Source organism: Mercurialis annua, linkage group LG1-X (assembly GCF_937616625.2).
Source record: "Mercurialis annua linkage group LG1-X, ddMerAnnu1.2, whole genome shotgun sequence".
In the NCBI taxonomy this organism is placed as follows: domain Eukaryota; kingdom Viridiplantae; phylum Streptophyta; class Magnoliopsida; order Malpighiales; family Euphorbiaceae; genus Mercurialis; species Mercurialis annua.
The window spans coordinates 50,336,648-50,361,750 of record NC_065570.1 but is presented as its reverse complement, the minus strand read 5'-3'; the positions used below and the strand labels follow the sequence as shown (position 1 = coordinate 50,361,750).

General features: G+C 31.1%; 1 protein-coding gene across 1 annotated transcript; it reads left to right on the top strand.

The window, feature by feature from the left end:
- The first annotated feature begins 8,396 nt into the window (after positions 1-8,396).
- LOC126672633 (uncharacterized) lies at positions 8,397-9,843 on the top strand. Its single transcript, XM_050366588.1, has 3 exons — positions 8,397-8,508; positions 8,664-9,448; positions 9,739-9,843. The coding sequence occupies exons 1-3, from the start codon at positions 8,397-8,399 to the stop codon at positions 9,841-9,843; spliced, it is 1,002 nt and encodes a 333-aa protein (XP_050222545.1).
- Positions 9,844-25,103: the final 15,260 nt, after the last annotated feature.

The following is a 25,103-nucleotide window of genomic DNA, read 5'->3' as shown; positions in this document are numbered from 1 at the left end:
GTCATAAAATTATTATTCAAATAATTAAAATTTTATATATCCACATTAATCATACTATCACATTGAAAATATAATGATCACTAAAAAGACATAAAATATGTTAGTATAAAATTATATAAAATAAAATCTAAGAAGCATGTTGGTATTATTTTAAAAAATGAAAATATATATATTTTAATAGGTCTACCAATCCAAAAAAATTTACTTTTTTGAATTTTTAATTATAATCCAAACTTTTAAAATCGTCAATTTTTATCTATTTTCCAATTTGCAGTTTCAATTGTATTTAAATTGAGATGAAAAAAAAATTCAATTATACTCTTTATTTTACTTTATAATGTTCTAATTTGTCAATTTATCATCAAAAATCTCAAATATGAATGACATATTTAAATCTTTTTCCGCTTCAATATAAATAAATAGCTATAATTGATATTCAAAATTTAAAATAAATTAGAACTAATAATTTTAAATGTTTGATTTAATATATAAAAAAATTAAAAATACAAAATATTTTTTAATGGCTAAAACTATTTCAATATGTATATAATTCTTCTGAATTATTACTTGTTAAGTTTATTTCTTACTTGAAAGTTTAACGAAAAGGTTGGAGGTGGCTTGACCAAAAGAGACTTTTAGGGCCAAATATGTCCTTGTGGTAGGCTGGTCCTACGTACGTGATCATCTCATTTAGGGCATGACTACTTCATAATTATGTAGTAATTGTTTATTGTTCTATGCATATAAATTTATCACATGGCCTTTATTTTTGTCGGTTTTCTACTTTCTTAGTTATAAAAGCTGTGTGTACTCAACCCAATTGCCACTTTTTTTCTTCTTTACTCTCCACTTGTACTACTAAACTGTACGTCTAGAATGCAAGGCCGTGGAAAAAGTTTCATGGCTATTACTCTGAAATCTGAATTGTTGCTTTGGCGAGAGATTAGCCCGTATTTATTCCATCTAATCTAATACTTTAGTCAAATTTATAAAATTTAGGAAAAAATTTATAAATTATTTCATCTAATCTAACACATTAGTAAAATTTATAAAGTTCAGAAAAGAATTATAAATTTTCATATTAGAGCATATATCAATCAAGTTCAGATTTATGTACATTTTGGAGATTTAAATTTAGATTAATTACATATTAAATCATGACCTTTACATTAAAAAATGACAAACGAAGGCACCACTTTTCAATTATTTTCAAATTTAGCACCGACTAAAAATCCAATCAAGTGTTGCTGACTGGGATGCATGCGTCCTTCGTGGTTTTACACGTAGGACTCCACATGTGAAACTCACCGTTTCACATGTGATAATTTTCTTTCCAAAACGGCAGCGTTTTGGTTGCAAAATACACCAAACCCGTTTAATTAAAAGGTAACTTTTAACCTTTCATTTCCCCAAACATTGATGAAGAACTCATTACTCTCAACAAACAAAAACGAAGAATCCTAAATTTCTTTTACTCAAACTAACATCGATGAAGAACCAAGAACCATCAATGAACAACCTAGAACCTAAATATCTTTAACTCAAACTGACATCTAGAACTTCAATCGAAAACTTAACCGAAATCGACCGTGGTATTTTGCTCAAACATCAGCGCAAGAAAAGGAACCCTAATCAAACAATTTTCGAAGCTGCAGAATGGAAAAGGGATCCAGGTAGGTTTTCTCGAAGCTCTTGTACCTCGTTTTATACTCTGCGTGTTTGTATTCAGCAGTCTGTATGTTCGTTTTGTTGTGGATTCTGTCTTCATTTTTTAGCTCTTCGTATTTGAATCTCCCTTTCCACTCTTCTCCATTTCTAAACCTTCAACCTCTTATCAATTTCGAAGTTGCAGAATGGAAACCCTGGGTTTAAAAAAAAAAACTAATTTTGAAAAAAAAAAATCTAACTTTCCAATTAATCCCCAATTTTTATGTAAATCCGCAATTTATTTCTGAATCCGTAAGTTTTGAATAAAAACCTAACTTTTTAAAAAAAACCCTAATTTGCATAAAGAAACAATAATTTTCAGGAAATAGAACCCTGATTTTGAATTGAAACCCCATTTTCTAAATAAAACCCTAACTTTCCAATTAAACCCTAATTTGAAGAAAACAAACCCGAATTTTTCAAAAACAAAAACGCTAATTTTCCAAATAATCCTTAATATTTCTATAAATTCCCAATATTTTTATGTTATGTGTTTAATTTCAGCCCATTTGAATTGTTGTATGGCCCAATTATGTGGGAGTTATCTTTTAATTCTGTTTTGCTATTACACTGAGCTGGCAGCTGTGACCAAGCCAGGTTGTTATAAGGAGAATGTAACCGTTAGAAACAATTATTATTGAATGATAAATATTCTCTTTTCTCTCTCCTAATCATCTTCTTCTCTTTCTTTTCTCAAAATTCTGCTGATCTAACTGATCTAATTTCTAGTTGGATCATTTGGTATCAGAGCGTTCGTCCTTGCGCGTACGTTTCTCCCTAAATATCCAAACAAGTATGTCAGTATCAAAAAACACCAGAACACAGGAGCAGAAAAAAATGGAGGAATCCATAAAAAACTCAGTCAAAGGAATGTTTCAGGAAGCTTTTAAGAAGCAAGAGGAAGTTAATAAGAAGCAGGAATTATTCTCTACTGGTGTCAGCAATGATATCAAGGAGCTAAAAGCTATGATGGCCTCATTCATGCTAGCTCCACCAAGAAGCTCTGTTTCTACCTCACCTGCTACCATCCGAGTACCTCACACCCAACAGGGTCACTCATATGTCGACATCCTTACTAATACCCACATCCAACCACCCCAGCCATTACCAGCACAACAAAATAACCAGAACAACACCTATCAACTGTCTACTCGATTCATTAAGATAGAGTTTCCCAGATTTGATGGAGAAGATTTGGAGGGATGGGCATTCAAGTGTGAGAGGTTCTTTCAAATCGACCTCACCCAGGACAATGCTAAGGTGAAATTAGCTGCTATTCACTTGGAGGGAAGAGCATTACAGTGGCACCAGTCATTTAAGAACATAAATGGAGGGGAAGAACTACCATGGGAGGAGTACCTTGCTGCCCTTAGAGTGAGATTTGGAGAACATGTCTATGAAGATCCAATGGCAGATCTCAATGGGTTAACTCAAGTTGGAGCTCTTACTGATTATATGGAGGAATTTGATATTCTCTCCCACAAGGTAACCTTATCTGAAGATTATGCTCTTAATTGCTTCCTTAGTGGCCTTAAAGATGAAATTAGAATTCCTTTGAGGATGCTGGGTCCTAAAACTATTCAACAGGCTTATGCCTTAGTCAGACTACAAGATTCTTACCTCACAGCCACCAAAAATCCTAAAGCCTATTTTAATAAATCAACCACTACTACCACTACACAGTCTAATTTACAATCATTCTCAAACACCACCAAACCCCCTTTGCTACCTACTCCTACCTCAACTACTAAACCAAATACTTACAATTACAACCCTAGAAACAACACTACTGCAAACCTTAATCCCAACCAGACCCGTTATGTTCATCCAAAAACCAGGAGGCTTTCTGATGAGGAAATGAACGAGAAAAAGGGCTAAGAAACTTTGTTTTTGGTGTGATGAGAAGTTCATTCCTTGTCATCGCTGCAAAAAGAGGCAGTTACACATGGTGGTGGTACAGGATTGGCCAGAAGATGATAGTGGTGTTGAAGGTGATGATAGGGCTTTTACCTGGAATAATGAGGAATGTTCTGAAGAAGCAAACCCAACCATATCCATTCATGCCTTATCTGGATTCCCTGAGAGGAACTACCAAACCATGAAACTGGTGGGTAGATACAAGAAAAAGTTGCTTCACTTGTTGGTGGATTCAGGAAGTACAAATAACTTCTTGGATAGTTCAGTTGTTAAAGGATTGGATTGTAAACTACAATCCATTCTTCCAGTAAGTATTACTGTGGCCAATGGTCAACAGATTAAATGCTCATATGTGTGTAAGGGATTCTGTTGGGAAATGCAGGGGAAGATGTATACAGCAGACTTTTATGTGATACAATTGGCAGGATGTGAAATGGTTTTGGGAGTTCAATGGCTAGCTACTCTAGGGGACATCACTTGGAATTTCAAGCAGTTGAGTATGACCTTTAAGGTTATGGGGCAGGAGCACAAGCTGCTAGGAGAAAATTCAACCACTCTCAAACTAATAACAGAGAGCACCATGTGCAAGCTGCTGCAGCAGCCAAGTCTTCTGGCTTTTGCTATCCAGGTCAGAGAAGTACCTGCAGGTAATAGCATAATCATAGCTCAAACTAATGCTCCTGATATTGATACCTTGTTGTATTTATATGGGTGTCTTTTTGAGGAATCCTCTTAGTTACCTCCCTCTAGGATGCATGACCATAGAATTCCCCTGGTAGAAGGTTATAAAGCTATGAATATCAGACCTTATAAGCATTCTCCTGTGCAGAAAACAGTGATTAAAGGTATGATTCAAGAACTGTTCCAGAAAGGGATCATACAACCTAGTGTGAGTCCTTTTTCTTCTCCCGTAGTGCTAGTCAAAAAGAATGACAACACATGGAAGATGTGCATTGATTACGGGGAACTTAACAAACAAACTGTGAAAGACAGGTTTCCAATACCTGTTATAGAAGAGATGTTGGAGGAGCTTCATGGAGCCAATGTCTTCTCCAAAATTGACCTTAGGTCTGGTTATCACCAGATCAGAATGCTCCCTGATGATAGTAAAGACATGAGCAGCCATCTTAATCATTTGCAGGCAGTGTTTGATAAGTTAAAGGAGCATCAACTGTTGGCTAGGAAAAGCAAGTGCAGTTTTAGAGTGGGATCTGTGGAGTATCTGGGGAACATTATAAGTAGCTCAGGAGTAGCTACTGACCCTGTGAAGGTGGAGGCTGTTGCAAACTGGCCACAACCAAAAACTCTCAAGCAGCTTAGAGGATTTCTTGGCTTGGCAGGGTACTATAGAAGATCCATTAAGGGATTTGGCATCATCAGCAAACCCTTAACTGATCTGCTCAAAAAATACAACTTTGGTTGGAATGCTGCTGCAGAATCTGCTTTCAACATTCTGAAACAAGCTTTAATATGTGCTCCTGTACTAGCTCTGCCATGTGTGGATAAACAGTTTGTGATTGAGACTGATGCTTGTGATGTGGGAATTGGAGCAGTCTTGATGCAGGACCATCATCCCATTGCTTTTATAAGCAAGGCCCTGGCTGTGAGGCATCAATCTTTATCTGTATATGAGAAGGAATTATTGGCTTTGGTACATGCTGTAAGGAAGTGAGACCATTACATTGCCCATAGGAAGTTTGTGGTCAAGACTGATCACCAAAGCTTGAAGTTCTTGTTGGAGCAGAGAATCACTACATTTCACCAACAGAAGTACATAGCCAAACTTTTTGGGTATGACTTTGAGATTTGTTATAAGAAAGGTTGTGATAATATGGCAGCTGATGCTCTCTCCAGGTTGCCATCACATGAATTATTTGTGTCTACTTCATCAGCTCCAGAGAGTCAATTGTTGCCATAAATTGAGGAGAGTTGGCATACTGATCAAAGGTTGCAGGAGGTGATCAAGGCTCTTTCAGGAAGGCAAGATTACTCAGACACCTTACACCTGGATTGGAGGGTTGTTGAGAAGAAAAGGCAGACTAGTCATTGGCAATATCATTCCATTTAAACAGAAAATCCTTCACTTGCTTCATGACTCAGCTTTGGGAGGTCATTCTGGATTACAAGCAACTCTCAAAAGACTCAAACTGCTGTTTTTTTGGAAGGGAATGGAGAGGGATGTGAGGATTTACATCCAGAATTGTGCTACTTGCCAAACTTGTAAACCAGAAAATGTTAACACTCCTGGACTACTGCAACCATTGCCCATTCCAGAAGGTATTTGGACTGACATTAGCATGGACTTCATTGAGGGCTTGCCTAAGTCCCAAGGAAAAGAGGTAATCATGGTGGTGGTGGACAGGTTGAGTAAATATGCTCATTTCATTGCAGTAAGTCATCCCTATACTGCTACTAGTATTGCTCAAATATTTCTGGCTAATGTGTTCAAACTTCATGGAATTGCTGCTTCCATTCTGAGTGATAGGGATCCTGTCTTTGTTAGCAAGTTCTGGGAAGACTTATTCAAGTTACAAGGTGTTGAGCTACTCAAATCATCTGCTTACCATCCTCAGACTGATGGCCAAACTGAGGTGGTTAACAGATGCCTGGAGACATACTTGAGATGTATGACGGGTAATAACCCAAACCATTGGGTCTCATGGCTGCCCTTGGCTGAATGGTGGTACAACACCAACTTCCATTCAGCTACTCAGACTACTCCTTTTGAAATAGTCTATGGAATGCCCCCACCTCTGCACATTCCATATTTTCCTGGGGATTCCAAGATTGCAGTAGTGGATCAGTTCTTGCAAGATAGGGATCTTGCACTTAATGTGATGAAACACCATCTCCTCAGAGCTCAGCACCGGATGAAACAACAAGCAGACAAGCAAAGAAGTGATAGGGATTTTAACATTGGGGACTGGGTCTATCTGAAGTTACAACCCTGCAGGCAACACAATGTGGTTCATAGAAAGAATGCTAAGTTGTCTCCTCTGTTCTATGGCCCCTATCGTATTGAAGATAAGATTGGGGCAGCTGCTTACAAACTCATTTTGCCATCTCAGTCAGAAGTTCATCCAGTGTTTTATGTATCTCTGCTTAAGAGGTCTGTTCCTACCTCTGCAACTACTGTGAATAAGCTACCAACAGTTCCTCAAGTTCCCATCATGCCTGTGGCAATTCTGGGTAGGAAAATGGTGAAGCGGGGGAATCAGGCAACTACAAAAGTTTTGATCCAGTGGTCTGGCATGCTTCCTGAGAATGCAACTTGGGAGTTCTTATTTGACATTCAACAGAGATTTCCACAGATTAACCTTGTGGACAAGGTTCTTTAAGGAGAGGATATTATTATGTGTTTAATTTCAGCCCATTTGAATTGTTGTATGGCCCAATTATGTGGGAGTTATCTTTTAATTCTGTTTTGCTATTACACTGTGATGGCAGCTATGACCAAGCCAGGTTGTTATAAGGAGAATGTAACCATTAGAAACAATCATTATTAAATGACAAATATTCTCTTTTCTCTCTCCTAGTCATCTTCTTCTCTTTCTTTTCTCTAAATTCTGCTGATCTAGCTGATCCAATTTCTAATTGGATCATTTTATAAATCCCTAATTTTTACCTAAAACCCAACTTTTAAAAAAAACCATAATTTTCATAAATAAAGAGACAGTAATTTCCAGGTTAGTTCTTTGGTTGATATTTGACTTTCTGAAGTTTATGAATTATGAACAGTTCACTAATTAGGCTCTTTAGTGATTAGGTTGTTTAGCGTTTTATTTTTTAGATTTTCATGGTACATTTTCTGTATATTGATTAGGTTGTTTGTTGATGTTGTTTATTTATTAGGTTGTTTGTTGAAATTGTTTAGTGATTAGGTTGTTTAGTTTATTGAGCAGTTTATTGAGCAGTTCATTGTTTAACTTTTCATGTTAACATTTATGTGAATTGATTAGTTTGTTTGTTGATGTATTAGTCTGTGTTAATATTGTTTTGATTTTTATTTTGTAGAATGGAAATTTCATTGTCTATCATTCATGGCGGCACGATCATGGTGACAAAAGGGAAATTTTTTTATTTGGATGACGAGTTTCTGAGTTGTCATAATATGGATCTTACAAAAATAGGATACAACGACTTGTCTGGGTATGTGGAGGAGATAGGCTATCGGGAGTATAAACTTTATTATCGAGATTTTGGAGATCATGAGTTAAACGAAATGAAATGTCATGAGAATGTTCTAGAATTCTTAACAGCTAAGAAAGCTTTAGATGTCTGTATGCTGCAGTTGTACGTGGTAGAGAATTCGACTGAAAATGATGTGACTGTCGGGACATCCTTGACTGAAAAAGATGTGAGTACTGCCGGGACATCCTTGACTGAAAAAGATGTGACTGCCGGATATACTTGACTGAAAAAGATGCGACTGCCGGACATCCTTAACTGAAAAAGATGCGACTCTAAAGCCCGTAAATGTGAATCATAAGTTTATCGGGGATAGAACTTCATCCTATAATACAACTTTCGGAAAGGTGTTAACTGCTAATGATGGTTTCAATGCGAACACTGAAGTTATCGGGGCTTATACAAGTGCCAACACTTCTACGACAGGATATAAAGATGACATTGTTTATCCTGATTACTTCCCGGTTGTAGAAACATAAATTGAAGAACTTGATTACTTTCCGGTGGATGAAAATGATATAGATGATGATATCTCGAATATTGATCTTTCTAACGATGAAGAGCACACATTTGAAAGGAAGAACATGGCTCAATTTAAAAATTATATTCCTAATGTTCCTAATGTGGATGTCAATAGCTACCTTAATATTCGAAGAGATGTTGATTCAAAGATGAAGCAGGCAATACAAGTAGCGAGTACGCTACCTCTGATGGCGATGTGAATTTTGATCTCAGTGGTGAGAACGAGGAGGTAGAAGGTGAAGTAAGGCGTAAGAAGAAGAAATCTATAATTTATGATCCTAACTTAGATAATAAAACATTGTAATTCAAGACTGGAATGGTTTTTTTAGATTCGGAAGTGTGTGCAGCTGCAATAAGGAAGTGGGTAATTTTGAATGGCTATAATATGAGGAATATTAGGACCAATATCAATCAAGTGGAAAAGAGGTGCGACGGCAGTGGTAAGTGGAAGCTGTATGGCAGTTGTAAATGGAAGTTGTATAGCAGTCTTGATCGTAAGAGAAACTCCTTTACAATTAAAACCCCTAACAGTGGGCACATGTGCAACAGGAAGATGGAGAATAGGCAAGCGTTATATGGTTGGATTAGCACTAAATACTTGCATAAACTTAGGAGGAACCCTAATATGACTGCTGCCCTGTTGATTGATGATGTTATGGAAAAGTACTGCGTGCAAATTTCAATATCTAAAGCCTACAGAGCCAAGGGACATGCACTGGAATTGCTCAGAGGGTCCGTTATTGAGCACTATATTGGGTTAAGATCTTATAAGACAGAGTTAATGAGAGTCGATCTGGATGGAAGGTTCGATTTCGTACTTGGAAATGAGACTACTTTCAAGGGCTTTTATATGGGATTTAGTGGATTGAGGAAAGGGTTTTTGAAGGGATGTAAGCCTATCATTGGGTTTGATGGCTGCTTCTTGAAAACCTTTCTAGGGGGAGCATTGTTATCAGCCATTGCTAAGGACGGAAACAATCAAATGTTCCCTATATGTTGGGCAGTTGTAGAGTCTGAAAATGAAGAATATTGGATGTGGTTTCTAAAACATTTGTTTGATGACTTGGGTATTATAGATGGAAATGGGTGGAGTTTCATTAGCGATCAACAAAAGGTAAATCCTGCTTTAAATTAATTTTGTCAATTTTTAGATTCTTTGAATTGATTACCTGAATTAAAGTTAATTTTGTTATTATTTTGATTGTTTGAATTGGTTACCTGTTTTAAAGTTAATTTTGTTAGGATTAGGTTGTTTGTAGATATTTTAGGATTAGGTTGTTTGTTGATGTATTAGGATTAGGTTGTTTATTAGGATTAGGTTGTTTGTTGATTATGTTGGTATCAAATGTTGAATGGAATAAAATGTTCGTGGATGCTAATATTTGACTGTTTTGTTTTTAATAGGGACTGATCAATGCAATAAGTAAGCTTGCTCCACATGCGGAACATAGAAATTGTGCATGCATATCTATTGCAACTGGAAGAAGGACTTTAAGGGTCAAGCGTTGAAAAAAAATCTTTTGGAAGGCTGCCCGATGTACTTATCAAGCTGCACATGACAAGGCGTTGGCCGAGATGAAAGAAGAAAATGAGCTTGCATATGATGACTTTATGACACGAGGACGACAAAATTTTGTAAAGTGTTCTTGAGCCTATGGTCGAAGTCAGATATGATTGATAACAATGCAGCTGAAACTTTCAACGGCTACATTGTTAAGGTAAGAGGGAAGCATATCATAGACATGCTTTTTTTTTATTTATGTGTTTTTAAAGATTGTTATTCATCTGAACTATCTCATTTTTTAGTAAGGTTTGTTTTTTGTTTTTTTTTAATTATTTATGTATTTTTTTTATAAATTGTGTCATATTTTTATATAAGTTATTTGTTATTCTACTTTACTAAACATAAATTTTATGTTAGCTTAATATATTTTTAATTGTTGTCTCCATGCAATGATTCTTTCAGAAGAATAACTTCATACAATAGCAAATGTTAATGATTCAACACGACATTTTTTTATCATTTTTTTCTTGTTATATAAACGATGACGACATCAAGAATATTGCTGATTGAACAACTAAAATTTTATAAGATTTGAGTATATTGATCCTACTTTGATACATATTAAACTCTGATGTGACCCAACTTACAATGATGATTCGAATATATATTAAATCGCTCTTTATTCCTCCACCATCATACCAATTATATAAATAAGAAAATTTAGACAAATTAAATTAATTAAATTTATTAATTTATTTCAAAAGCAATAATTTATTAGATGTACATCAAAAAAGAATGAGAAGAGAAAAATGTGTAAATTAAATTTAATTTAATTTTAATTTTGATTTCTTGTTTGTTGATATTTTGTTGCTTATTAGCTGCTTTTTCGTTGCTAGTTGGTTGCAGTTTATTTGCTTATTGGTTACTTTTGATTACTCGTTGGTTGCTTATTGTATGATATATTGTTTACACTATTTTATTGGTTGCTATTCCCAACTAACATCATAACAATTGAATTATCAATTTATTTTAAAAGCAATAATTTATTAGATGTACATTAAAAAGTATTAGAAGAAATATATGTGTAAATTAAATTTGATTTAATTTTAATTTTAATTTCTTATTTGTTGATATTTTGTTGCTTATTGGCTGCTTTTTTGTTGCTCGTTTGTTGCTGTTTATTTGCTTATTGGTTACTTTTGATTGCTCGTTGGTTGCTTATTGTATGATATATTGTTTATTCTATTTTATTGGTTGCTATTCCCAACTAATATCACTACAATTGAATGACAAATGATCCTTATAACTTCTCTACACCTAATAAACTAATTTAAAATTAAACAAGATAGATAATTATATAATACTCCATCCCAAAATAATAGTCTCATTTGCCACTTTCATCCGTCCCAAAATAATAGTCCTATTTAGGTTTTTGTTTAAATGATAAAAAAAGTAATAACTAAAAAATTCTTTATTGCAAATGCTTATTGGTTTGTAGTAAAAATGACGTAGCGCAACGGTTAAGTGAGATAAACACTCCTCTCTTAATTATTATCGTACAATATGCTAAATAAAATTGCACAATCTCATATTAGTTTGTAAAGTGAGTTTGTTATTATTTTGGATACCCTTAACTACAACAATTTGTAATAATTAATATATTTGGTAAAATCAAGTACAACTTATTTATTTGTTTTGAAATATACAAAGAAGAAAATACATAAAGGGATATAAAAACATCTTGTGCTCCAATTTTAAAATGATGTTCATAACTGGGCCCTTTTTATGTGAATTATCGATAAAAACACTACAATAATTTATGAAGAAAAAATGACACAAACAACCGTAAAACTATTAAAGAGAAACAAATTAAAAGCTAAAAAATGTTATCAAGAGGAGTTATTCCACTTTCAAAATCAATCATAATATAATTTTATTTTTATATTCGCATGGCGCATATATATAATATAAATGAGTAGTACACATCTTAAAAATATTAGTTATGTTTTCTATTTGATAAAAAAATATTTAATTAAATAAAATAGATGATATTTAAATAAATAAAAGAGATTTATTATTGATAATTGTAAAATTAAAAAATATTGAGTGACTTGATAATATATTAATAGAGAGAAATAAAAAAATAAAATTACAATGGATATGACAAGTATTGTCATATCAAAATAAAATAAATGTCCAAAAATAAATAAGTGTTTTGATATTGAAAGAAAATATGATAAATTTTAATAGAAAAATTAAATATTTTTATTATAATAATAACAATACTAAAAAAGCAACCAATAAACTAGTAATTTTTTTTAATTTACATCTAATAAATAGTTGCTTTTGAAATATAATTTATATATTTTATCTTTTAATTTGTTCAAATATGTTTATAGAAAAAATTATGCTTGAGAAGAATTTTTTTTTTTTGGTTCTCTTGATATTAACCCTCTACAGGTTAAACTTAAAAATTAGCCAATCAAAGTAGAAATGTCACAGTATAATTAATAGCTTTTTGCAAAGACTAATATATAAGATGCATAACAGACTAGGGATAGGTTTGTTACATAATTAAAGAAAGAACACGGAGCAAAAGATAATTATTATGTGGACCATTTTTTTTAAGTATTTTTGTATAAGTCCAATAAAATATACTAGTTTCAGGGTTAGGCACCCAAATTTTTAGATCAGTGCCTCTTTCGGAAATAATTCCGAAAGAGTGTCTGGATCCACATGTTCCGCATTCTAAAAATGCGGAACATATGGGGTTCCGCATTCCTAGAATGCGGAACACCACTAATTTGGGTCAAAATTAGCGGTGTCCCGCATTCTAGGAATGCGGAACACCACATGTTCCGCATTTCTAAAATGCGGAACATGTGGCTCCAGGCACTCTTTTGGAATTAATTCCAAAAAAGGCACAACAATAGAAATTTGGGTGCCTATGAGGCACCCAAATATCAAAAACCCTTAGTTTCATCCATTCTTAAAATTTATTTATAAAATATTTTATAGTTTTATAAGTTACACTTTCTATTTTATCATTTAAATATTTTTATTTTTAATTTTAGTTTCTATTATAATTTTATTAAAATTGGGATTGTAGTCCGGGCAGTGGAAGGCCGCAACTGGCAGTGGTCAGTAGCTAGAAATTTTATCAAGTACTGGCAATGGTCAACAATGATATGGTATTATTGACTAATTAATGGTTGATTTTTGTTGATATTGTTAACTAAATAAGTATATCAGTAATCTTATGTGTATTTTAGTGATTTTAAATAGGTTTAATTATTTAAAAACCACCCACCTTAAATTTTTTTTTCATTTATACCCTGACCTAGGAAAAAATTCATTTATACCCTGAATATGTGTTTATATTTCTCCTCTACCCCGAAGCACTAAATTAACCTCTTTTCATTTAAAAAAATAAATTAAAATAGTCCTTCATTTAGGGAAAAATTTATTTCTAATTAAACTCTAATTAGCTTAGGTTAAAAATGAAAAACTATTTTAAACTTTTTTTTTAATGAAAAGAGGTTAATTTAGTGCCTCGAGGTAGAGATGAAACATAAATACATACGTTATAGTATAAATGAATTTTTTCCTAGGTCAGGGTATAAACGAAAAAAAAGTTTAAGGTGAGTGGTTTTTAAGTAATTAAGCCTTTTAAATATATATTACTACATTTGAAGACTTGGCCCAGTTGGCCAAGTTCTAATGATATGTGTATGAGGTTGAGGGTTCGACCCTCAACACTCACGAACAGTATGCCTATTAAAAAATGTCTAACATTAACTCTCGTTAACCCCGCTAACAATTATTGTAGGCTATCTTTGAAAAAAAATATATATTACTGAAATGTTAAAATCTACCAAAATTCATGGATGGCTAGAATTCGGTAGTGTTTTTTCGATGAATTTTAAACTACAGTATTTTTATATATAATATTATTAATGTTTTAGTTTATTTTTCCGCGTTAGTATTTTCGTTATTATTTTTAAAAAGTTTTATTTATTTGTAAAAATCCTTAATTTAGATGGTATAGATATTATAATTCAATTCTTGAATTTTAAATTTTATTATTCTATTATAATAATCCAACTAAATTAACATTAATAATGCAAAAATTTATTTAGACAGAATTTATCATAATTATTATTTATATGAGGTTGTCTACAAATTATTTTGTTTTCTTCTTATAAAAATGATTCTGTTGAAACTAAAACAGTTAATACAGTAAACTAAAAATAAAATAATTCTAGAAACAGCTAAAATTCGGTCTTATCAAAAGAATTCTAGAATGATCAAAAAATAAATTCTAGAACCATTTATAAGTAAATATTTTTAATTTTGTTTCGTAATAATTTTATGAATTATGTCTATTAGAATTTCTCGTTAATCTTGCTCAAGAAGTAACTGAGTTAGCTATGAGCTCACTCGGCACTTCTTTACTCATTTGTCTATAAATGAACTCGAGTTGTTATACTTCAACAAATCACTTCTCTTCACTCTAAAAACAAATACTATCAAACACTTTTCCTCTTTCAAAAATCAATCAATCTTTTTTTTTTCTGTCTTCAAATTGAGATCTCCGTTATTTCCTTTGATTAATCTTTTTTTTTTATTATTATTATTTAAGAAAACTCTATATATATTACCCAATTCAAACCAACAAAAATGGAATTGAAACAGCAAGAACTGCCTCCAAAAAGAGGGCAAATCAAGATCAAGATTTTCAAGAGCATGGTAGCTGTGTTTACGATAAATAACGGTAAAAAATACAAAGAAATCGGAGATTCAAGCATCTCAAGTCCACTAACACCGGCTACTCCGACTGGGTATAACTCAGATGGGTCTTGAATCTTTAGTCGTCAATATTGATTATGATTTTGGTATTTGTACATATACTATATAATATATTTGACGGTAGAATTGTTGTAACTTAAGCATGTACCATTACTCAATAATTTGTACTGTTTATTTCTTTTCACCTTTCTATTGGGTGATTTGATTTGTTTCTGTATTGCTGTTATAAAAAACCATTACTTTTTTGCTGTGATGCTTATTGTTTATAATTTATGACGCAATACGTGGGATGAATAATGATGTTATAAACAATGCTCATATTTGTTGTTAGTGGGATTTGGTTCAAGTGGCAAATACTCCAAATGCATTTCTCAAATTTGGAATTCGAGATTCAATAGGATCAAGTGGTTTAAGAGCAATTTAACATCTAACGATTAACAACTAACTACTTATTATTAACCACAGACATAATTAGATTTTATCTATCGATAAAATAATATTCTTTAATTTTAATATAATTCTTTTTATTATTTGAATTTATCTTTACCAAATTTTAAAAATAAGATTATTTAAACTTTTTTAACAGAATTGAAATCTAATTACATTATTAGTTAGTGGTTAGAGTTGGATTTTTTAATTTTTATTTTTTAAATCGGGTGACTATGCTAAAATTCAAAATCGAAATTTTAGGAATACACTAGAATGCATTAGTCAATTGTGCTAGGCTTCAGTGACCTTCATGTTTAGAATTGCAATTAAAACTCTATAAATTAATAGTTTGTTGATCATTAAAATTGATTAATTAAATTAGATATTAATTAATAAAAAAAGCAGCAATAATTAATTTCATATTAATTATATTATTTTTAAATTTGTAATCAAATAACTATTTTTAAATGAAATATTATATTTACAAAATATTTTTCAATATCATATTTTGTTTATTATGCTTTACTTGTTCAATATATTTATATATTATGGGCAGTTCCCAAGTTGTTATTTTTTTATTTTGGTGACCAAATCATTTTTTGTTGTTTTGTTTGCTGAATTTTAAAATTTTTTCCAATTGAGTTTTTTCCGTCTAAAAATGTTTAGATGGTAGCAGGAACTTATTCTTTTTACCTTAAAACTTGTCATGTATGTACAATTTGCCTTAAAAACTTCACTTCAAAAATAAAATTATACATAGATGACAAATTTTTAAGGTAAAACTAGCAAAATTCGATTGCCATGCATTAAAACCTGGCTGTCACCTATGCATTTTGGTAAAAACAATTACTCATTTGCAAAAAAATTAAAATTCAGTAAGCAAAATTAAAAAAACAAAAGTTCGGTTGCTAATGAAAATAAAATAAAATTTGAATATCCTCAAAATTTATTACCCTATAGTTCGATTTACTACTTTATGAGCATTAAACAAATCTGAACAAGTCTTCATAAAATATTGGCCTAATTGCGTAAAAAAAAACCCATTTTAAACTTTTTTTGTTTATACGTACCATGACTTTATAAAATCGTCATTTGTATCCATTTTTGAATTTTTATATTTCATCCTTACCCAAAGACACTAAATAGTACTCTTTTCATTTGGAAAAAAATTTAAAATAATCCTTAAATTTTAATCTACATACTAATTAAATATTAATATTAGTAATTGTATAAAAATACCATCTTCAAAAAAAAATTAAAAATAATAATAAATGTAATTTAATAAATTTTTTAAAATTTCTCGAATTGGAGAAGGAGTGAGCTGCTCCTTCTCCACGGTTAAGGAACGGCAGCCGCTCCTTTTCCGATGAGGAGCGGCGACGGCTCTTTGGTTGGTTCCGGATTTTTTCAAAGTTTTTAAATTTATTTTATTTTTTATAAAATTTAAAAAACTAATTAATTATTAGGATATATTTGAACATTTTCTTAAGTTGAAAGATTTATATGTACTTTTTAAAATAGAAAAAAGTATAGTATAATCCTCAATTTTGTTGTTTTTTAATGATTTCATCTGTTAATTTATTAAATTGTCAACGATATCCTTGTGTTGGGTAGGGATGAAAACGATAAACACAAAATTGGGTACAAATGGTTTTTTTACAAGGTCAGGGTAAACCGAAAAAAAGGGTAAGGTGGGATTTTTTTACGTAATTAGGCCTAAAATATTCATGTATTATGTAACATATAAGTAATTCTATCCGTATTTGGGTGAAAAAAACGTCGGGATTCAACTTTTCAAAAACATCATAAAAAACTTCGTTAAATTATTCCGTACATGCCTTGAATCCAAATATTGATTTAAGTAACTTAAAGCTTTTGAAATGTTTCCTAAGCTTCCGTTATGGTTTGACAGCTCATAGGGTTTTGAGGGTAAATGACGAATAGTGTTTTTCTTAGGGTTTAAACTCAAATTTGCTCACAAATCAGACCATACGATTGTAAGCCTCATGAAAATGCCATCATTTCAGTTTATTTCAAAGAATTTTCTCGATTTTTATCTCGGTCATACGATCATTATAAATTTTCTACGATCGCATGACGCTTTCCAATGCTCGTTTAGTCTCTTTTTGGAGATCATTTGAGTGTAATCTCACTTTTTGTATGGTCGTATATGCATAGCATACAATCGTACATTGCTTTAAATCCACAAAATGCACACTTTAACTCAAAGATAGTTATAGAATTGCATTCCGAAGCATAATCAAGTAATAAACACATTAATAATTTGTTTTATTCAAGTATGAAGTTTCGCCTTTTCTTTTTGTATTTCGGACTCCGCACCTATACATAATCAATTAAAATTTATCATATTATTAAATAATAAATTTATTTTTAATATTAAATTTTTTTAATGTAATAAAAGTAAATTGATTCGTTAGAGAAATCAGGTGTATCAAATAATGTTTTTTTTATTTTTGAGCTCTTGGATTCAAACATGAATATAGTAATAGCTCTTGACAAAATCAATCCTTGAGGCATCAAGGTCAAGTCTTGAAGATAGTTTTGCTTTGTTTTTATTTTAGCACATTTTTGGAATCATATTCCAAAAGTTAAAGTGAATTTGGAATGAAAATATCAGTCTTGAACTTGAACCACTGTTTTAAACGATATTAGGTGCTTTCAATAATTATAAAAATGCCATAATGGCTGGCAAAAAATTGACAATTCATCAAACTCTACCTAGTACCGTGGAGGATAATATATTTTAATCGCATCTTAAAAACTAAATCAGCGTAACAATAGGTTCACAGTTCAATCGGTTCACTTAATTAAATAAAAGATAAATATATTTATACGACATATATAATATACATCATTTTTACTAGAAGTCTATGTATTTAAAATTTAAACACACTTATAGCTAAAATATGGATTGAAAAACTTAAAGAATTAGACGATATTATTATTATGTCTTAACTGGTCATTTTTTTTTTATTTTTACGGTCTTTGTATTTAAAAGATTGAAGTGAAAATTCAATATCTAGAAAAAGAACCGAACCAAACAAGCATGGTTCGTGAAAGTGTAAAAGAAAAATTTATTTTATTTATTGATCAGGCTTAGATTTTATACATAACTTTTAGATTAAGTTAGACATAATTGAGCATTTTAATAGTATAGTTTTTTATTCCACGTGGAACGATGAAATAAGCTTTTGATATAATTTTAATATCTTCTTTTTCATGAATGGTTGAATTATACACGTTTCCGACTAGATATATTATGGAGAAATCATTTAAATATGTAAATTGGTGATTCATCATGCTGACCTCTATTGATGATGAGAGCATATACATGGAATCTCATCACAACCCAATTTAGAAAAGAGAGCAGGAAAAAGGAAAATTGGTTAACCAATATGAACTAAAATAATAATAATAATAATAATAAGGCTTAATGCCTTCACAAAATCCCGACCTTTTATTTCCTTTTCAATCCTACCTTAACGTTGAAAATTTATCAATTTTACCCCATTTTGCATTTTTTTCATTTCAATTGTACTTTGAAAGCATAAAATTGATCTTTATTTATTTGACAAAATTTTAAAAGAATTCTTCAAAAATGATCAATTTAATATAAAAAATTAATTTAATGCAAAAATGGTCGATTTAGAGAATTTTTACCAAATAAAAAAAGGTCAATTTTATATTTTAGGGTACAATTAAAGTGAAAAAATATAAAATAGGATAAAATTGATTGATTTACAACGTAAGGATAGGATTGAAAAGGGAATGAAATGTTAGGATTTTTTAATATATTAAACCTAATAATAATAAATAATACACTTTCTCTGATACCATTTTGCTAAAATGAACAAAACAAAATTGACGGGTTCCAATCGAACCTCTGCAACCTTAAATTTTGTGACTTAATATATGTAATAAGAGAGATTTGTCTCCGAATATACAATTTAACATATATTTATAATTTGCTGTCAAATACTGTTATCATTTGAGGTATAATTCATTGATAGCCAAAAACTTTTATTCAGCTTCCGTACCAAATTGAATCTCCTTTTTATTGCCTCCTCATTGATGGTTTTATATGTAAATATTTGGCCAAATGTCTTAAAAAGGCCAAACCTTTCATAAAAGTTTCACAAAAGTCCTGACCTTTCAATTTTATCGATTTTGGCCAAAAACAAATTATTTGGTTTCAATTGTGGCCAACTCTCAATTTGATTTCAATTTGCCTATGTGAAGCCTATGTGGCATGCCAAATATTGAAAGGTCAGGACTTTTGTGAAACCAAATAATCTATTTTTGGCTAAAATCGACAAAATTGAAAGGTCGGGACTTTTGTGAAACCAAATAATCAATTTTTGGCCAAAATCGACAAAATTGAAAGGTCAGGACTTTTGTGAAACTTTTGTGAAAGGTTTGGCCTTTTTACAACATTTGGCCTAAATATTTTGCCCGCTAAAAGTATTAGTATCATTTTTCGCTTAGGGTAAGACATATACATAACATAACATATAGTATTAATATAAGGCTTAATTACTCAAAAACCCCCCACCTTTCACTTTGTTTTCGTTTATACCCTGACCTAGGAAAAATGTCATAAATACTACTGACCTTGTCATTATGTTTCGCCCGTACCCCAAATTTCAAAAAAAAGATGATTTCTTAAAAACAACTAAATTTAAGGATTATTTTATACCTTTTTCTATTAAAAAATGTACAAACTAATACTTCATCTTTAAAAACGTTCAAATAAGTCCTAAAATTAATTAATTTTTTAATTTAAATAAAATAAATAAATAAAATAACATAGTTTTATTAAGTCCTATTTATTACCGTACTCCTATTTAAAAAAACAGCTAATATTATTTTTTTTATTTTTTTTTTATTTATACGAAAATAAGCTCCTTCCTCCATAGAGGAAGGAGCAGATCTGCTTCTTCCTCCATGTGAGGAAGGAGCAGATCTGCTCCTTCCTCACATGGAGGAAGGAGCAGCGTGCTCCTTCCTCATGGAGGAAGGAGCTGCGAGCTCCTTCCTCCATGAGGAAGGAGCAGCGTCCTCCTTCCTCATGGAGGAAGGAGCTGCGAGCTCCTTCCTCCATGGAAGGAAGGAGAAGCTCCTCCATGGGAGGAGGAGCTATTTTTTTTAATTTTTTTTTTAAAAAAAATTTGAAAATAGATTTTAAAATTAAAGTACGGTATTATGTTGAAATTAATTAGTCTGATGTAAAAAAATTTACGGTTTTTTATTTTTAACAAATTATTGATAATTAATATAAATTAAATTATTATTATTATTAGTTGATTTTAAAGAAGAAGGTGTTTTTGTATAATTAATAACATTGACGTGTAATTAGAATATATGCTAAAAATGAAGGATTATTTTAAACTCTTTTTCAAATGAAAAGAGATCAATTTAATACCTCGAGGGTACGGGCGAAACATAATGACAAGGTCAGTAGTATTTATGACATTTTTCCTAGGTCAGGGTATAAACGAAAACAAAGTGAAAGGTGGGGGGTTTTTGAGTAATTAGGCCTTAATATAACATGTCACATTATATTTCTTATAGCCAAAAATGTCACATTATAAGATCATCAAGCGTGTTTCGTTTTATGGTCCCCACGCGCTAAATTAGAACTCATCCAAAATTTCAAGTTATCAAGTTAATTTAGCCATATTTAATCATCTAAATTATTTTCAATCTAGTGTTTGTATTAAATTTAGATTGATTTTTGTAATGAGTATTGGTTTTGTTGATTGGTTGAGGTTTGAGACATTCTAATAGACGGGTTCATCCATTAAAAAACAATAGATAATGTTAGAAAGTACATAATAATTGTACTAATGTAATGTTTTTAGAGTTAATAACTAATTTTTTTCTGAAATTTTAACTAAATTCATTCCTTTATATTCACCATTTAGAAAAAATATTTATATGAATTATTTTTGAGTTAATTACTTTAAACTCCATTAGTCAATTTTACCATATACTGAATTTCTTGTTTCAATTGTAACCCAATTTTTAAATTTTTACAATTTATAAACTTAAAGAATGAAATCATTCGATTAACTAAGTTTAAAGAAAAAATTATATTCTTTTCTTTTAAAAAAAATACAAATAGATCTTTCACCTTTAAAAACTAACAAAACAATTATATCTAATTAAAACTAATTTAAATTTTTAATTAATTTAATTAAATTTAAATTAATTTAATACATATATAGTTTTATTTTTTAAATAGAAAAACATCAAATTCATCTCGAACACTCTGAAACCATTCAACTTTGACTCCAAACCCAACCTGAAATACGACTCATCTTTTGGAAGACGAATCAGGTTCGTCTTCCTCATAGAAGACGAACCAGTGGGTGCGTCTTCTCTAAGGAAGACGAACTGAAAATATAGTTCGTCTTCCTCGGGGAAGACAAACCTGGTTCTTCTTCAAGACGAACCTAGATTTGGATTCGTCTTCCATGGAAAAGATGGATCGGTTTTGGGTCGGATTTGGGTCGGTTTTGTAGTCGGAGTTGGGCGGTTGCGGGATGGTCGAAAGCGTTTAAATGTCAGGACGAGTTTGACCGTTTTTTAAATAAATTAATTGTAGCATTATATTATATTAAATTAAAACTTTATTATTATTATTATTAGAATTTGTGGGGAAGAATAATTTTTGTGTTATTTATTATATCAAATGTTGTTTTAAATATATGTTAAATATGAAGAACTTTTTTGAACTTTTTCCAAATAAAAAAAAATCAATTTAATGCTTAAGAGTACAAGTGAAACGAGAAAATGTGAAATAAGGTAACATTTACTGGTTTTCAACGGTAGAGTAAAATTGAGAATGAGTTAAAAGATCAGGTATTTTTAAGGCATAAGTCTTTTATAATTAATCTACTGGATTACTAAACACCGCCCCTTTTTACTAGGCAGCGCCCCCTAACTTTACCATTTTACCTTTTTCTTTATAAAAAAAAACAAATTCTCTAAATTCATTCAAATCTATCAAACGAAAACCACATTCTATAGTGTAAATATCGGATTCCGGAACCGCCGGTGAGCATTCGATTTTAATTTTTTTATCGTATTAATATTTTTTATTTAATTTTTTAAATTATTCCGGCCGGGACGTCCCCAGTTGGCGTCAGCCTGGAGGACAGACGTCGCTGAACGGCGTCCGTCCTCCGGACTGACGCCAACCGGGGATGTCAGGCTGGCGTTTTGACGTCAAACTGGGGGGACGACCCAGAGTGACGTCTCCCCATAGGAGAGACGTTCTAGAAGGACGTCTCTCTTCTGGAAGAGACGTCCTTCTGAAACGTCTCTCCACTGGACCGACCTCCCAGTTGGCGTCGGCCCAGATGACAGACGCCATTTCAGGGCGTTTGTATTATGGGCCGACGCCAATTGGGGGCGTCGGCTCAGTGGAAATGTTTTTTTAAAAAAATAACAAAAACATACAATTTTATCTTGAAAAAGCCGGAAAAACTTGTTTCGGAAAGTCGATACTCGTTACCCGACCAATTGAAATCGTTATCCGTCATTTTAATCGACGTATTCGATGTGATTGAGAGTTTTTTTTTTCGAGAAGGGTAAAAAGGTATTTTTAGGGCGGTGTCAAGTAATTAGGGTCAGCGAATAGTAAAACTCTTAATCTATCATATATAATCTATTTTTAATATAAAATTAATATATATAGTATATAAGTATTTAATAATAAAATTAATATATTTATCCAAAAAAAATAATAAAATTAATATATTCCTCTCAAAAAAATTAATATATTTATAAAGTTTTAGAAAAAAGATGAAATGAAAAAATTACAAATAATATAAAAAGAAAATCAAATTAGCTCCTCATATTTGATCTGAGGGTCAATTAGGCCATTAATGTGAAAGAGTGCGACTAAGAGTATATATGACTTTTTTTAACTTTCTTTTAAAATGAATGTGTATTAAGTTAGTAGATTTATATTTTTTTATTTTATAAAATTGACATATATTCATTGAATTTCACCCATTATGTTAAAGTGAACTTGAAAATATCATAAGCATTTTTGCAAAAGTTGTTGTTGTGAGCCTGTGACGGCACTAACGCCGGTTGAATCAGATTCTATTTTTAATACGTTCAAAATTTTATTTATTTCTTAAGTGGAGAATAGAATGAACAAATGATCAATTCACCCCCTCAACTTGGTACGAAATATCAAATGAGTCATTCTCGCAGCATTTGGTACAAACAGACCCAAAACTTGCATTTTCGTATTAAAAAAGCCCTTCGACAAATTTTTAAATTTATTTTAATCAATCATAATTAATTCTAATTAAATTTCTAATTATATCCTTATTAATCAAAAAAATACCAATTATACACTAAATAAGCTAATAAAACTCAAAAAAAAAAGCTAATAAAACTCTATTAGCCTAATTAATCATAATATTTAATCTCATCACCACTCCAACCACCGCTCACCTTCTTCCTCTCACACTCTAGCCAGCCACCATCCATTCTAAAAATCAATTCACCCCCATAAAAAGATGATTGTTTATCTTCAAGAGAAGAATAGAACTATTGTCTGTTCATCCTTAAGAGGATGAACAACGGTTTGTTCATCCCTTGAGGATGAACGGATTTGTTCATACTCAGGGGATGAATAGATTGATGTTCATCTCTTAAGGATGAACAACCGTCTGTTCATCCTCAGAGGATGAACAACGATCTGATCATTCCTTAAGGATGAACAATGATTTTTTCATCTTCAAGGGGTGCACAGTAAACTGTTCATAGCATGACCAGATCGATGAAAACAAAGAAACAGGGGAGATGGAATTGACTGAACGGAAGCAGAATGCGGCGGGGATGAAATTGACTGAACGGAAGTTGAAGGCGGCGGGGATGAAGTGAAGGTGTTGATAGGCAAGGAAGAAGAAGGGTGGTAGCGGCTGGGCATTTTTTAATTTTAGGATTTGAATTTTTGTAGGGTTTAGGGTATAAATTAGAAAAAGGGTGATAACAGTCCCTAAAATTTTAATTAAAAAATTATTAGTCTTTAAATTTTAAAAAATTACAAATTATTACTGAAATTAAAAATAATTGAGTAGCAATTTAAAAAAATAAATAAAATATTAAGGATTTTTTGAAATTTTTTTTCATTTTGTAAGTGGAGAGTGTAACTCACTCACTAGAGTGCGACTGAAATATGGATGAGCGGGGTTTTTTTTTTATACGAAAACGCAAATTTTGAGTCTGTTTGTACCAAAACCCGCAAGAACGACTCATTTAATATTTTGTGCCAAGTTAAGGGGGCGTTGTGATCCTTTGTTCAGAATAAATTAATTACTTAAATAAGTGACACATATCTGCTAACTAACCTTTGGGTCGGGACCCATCCAACTTTAATCAATCATTTATGGCTAGATTCATTTAGAAGTCCATACACTATATTATTTGTTTCAAAAGAATGCGCTTACATTATTTTTTATTTTTCTAACTTCTTTATTTATTTAATTTTTGATTTTAGGTCTTTTAATTTTTTTCAATTCCTCTATTTATAATTATTTTATTCTTCATTCATACAAAAGAACCTGAAAATTAAAAATTAAATAAGTAGGAGAACTAAGAAAATAAAAAAAAACAATACAAGAATTTCCTGAATAAAAATAATATAATACGTGACTTCTGCATAATCCTGTCATTATTTACTTTTGTCTCCATCTTTTCAAATAAACAACATCAAACATTAAAATTCAAGTCTTTACATACATAATTTGAGATAATAAATACATTATAATTTAATGAAATATTTCATTATTCTATTGTAAGACAGCTTGATAATATAAAAACATTACTGGAACTGAATTTATAATGGACCACTATAACTTTTATTTAAATAAACTTTACAATTTTAAGATAATAATATAATTATGAGATAGGTGATAAGATATTCGATTTAATCAAAAACAAAAAATTCAAAATCTATAGAGGTAACTTTTTTTTAATCCGT

Excerpts from the sequence above, each read along its gene's own strand:
- LOC126672633 (XM_050366588.1), top strand. The coding sequence starts at position 8,397 with ATGGCTCAATTTAAAAATTATATTCCTAATGTTCCTAATGTGGATGTC. Across the intron at positions 8,509-8,663 it reads GCAGGCAATACAAGTAGCGA|ATTCGGAAGTGTGTGCAGCT; the intron begins GTACGCTACCTC and ends TGGTTTTTTTAG. Across the intron at positions 9,449-9,738 it reads TCATTAGCGATCAACAAAAG|GGACTGATCAATGCAATAAG; the intron begins GTAAATCCTGCT and ends TGTTTTTAATAG.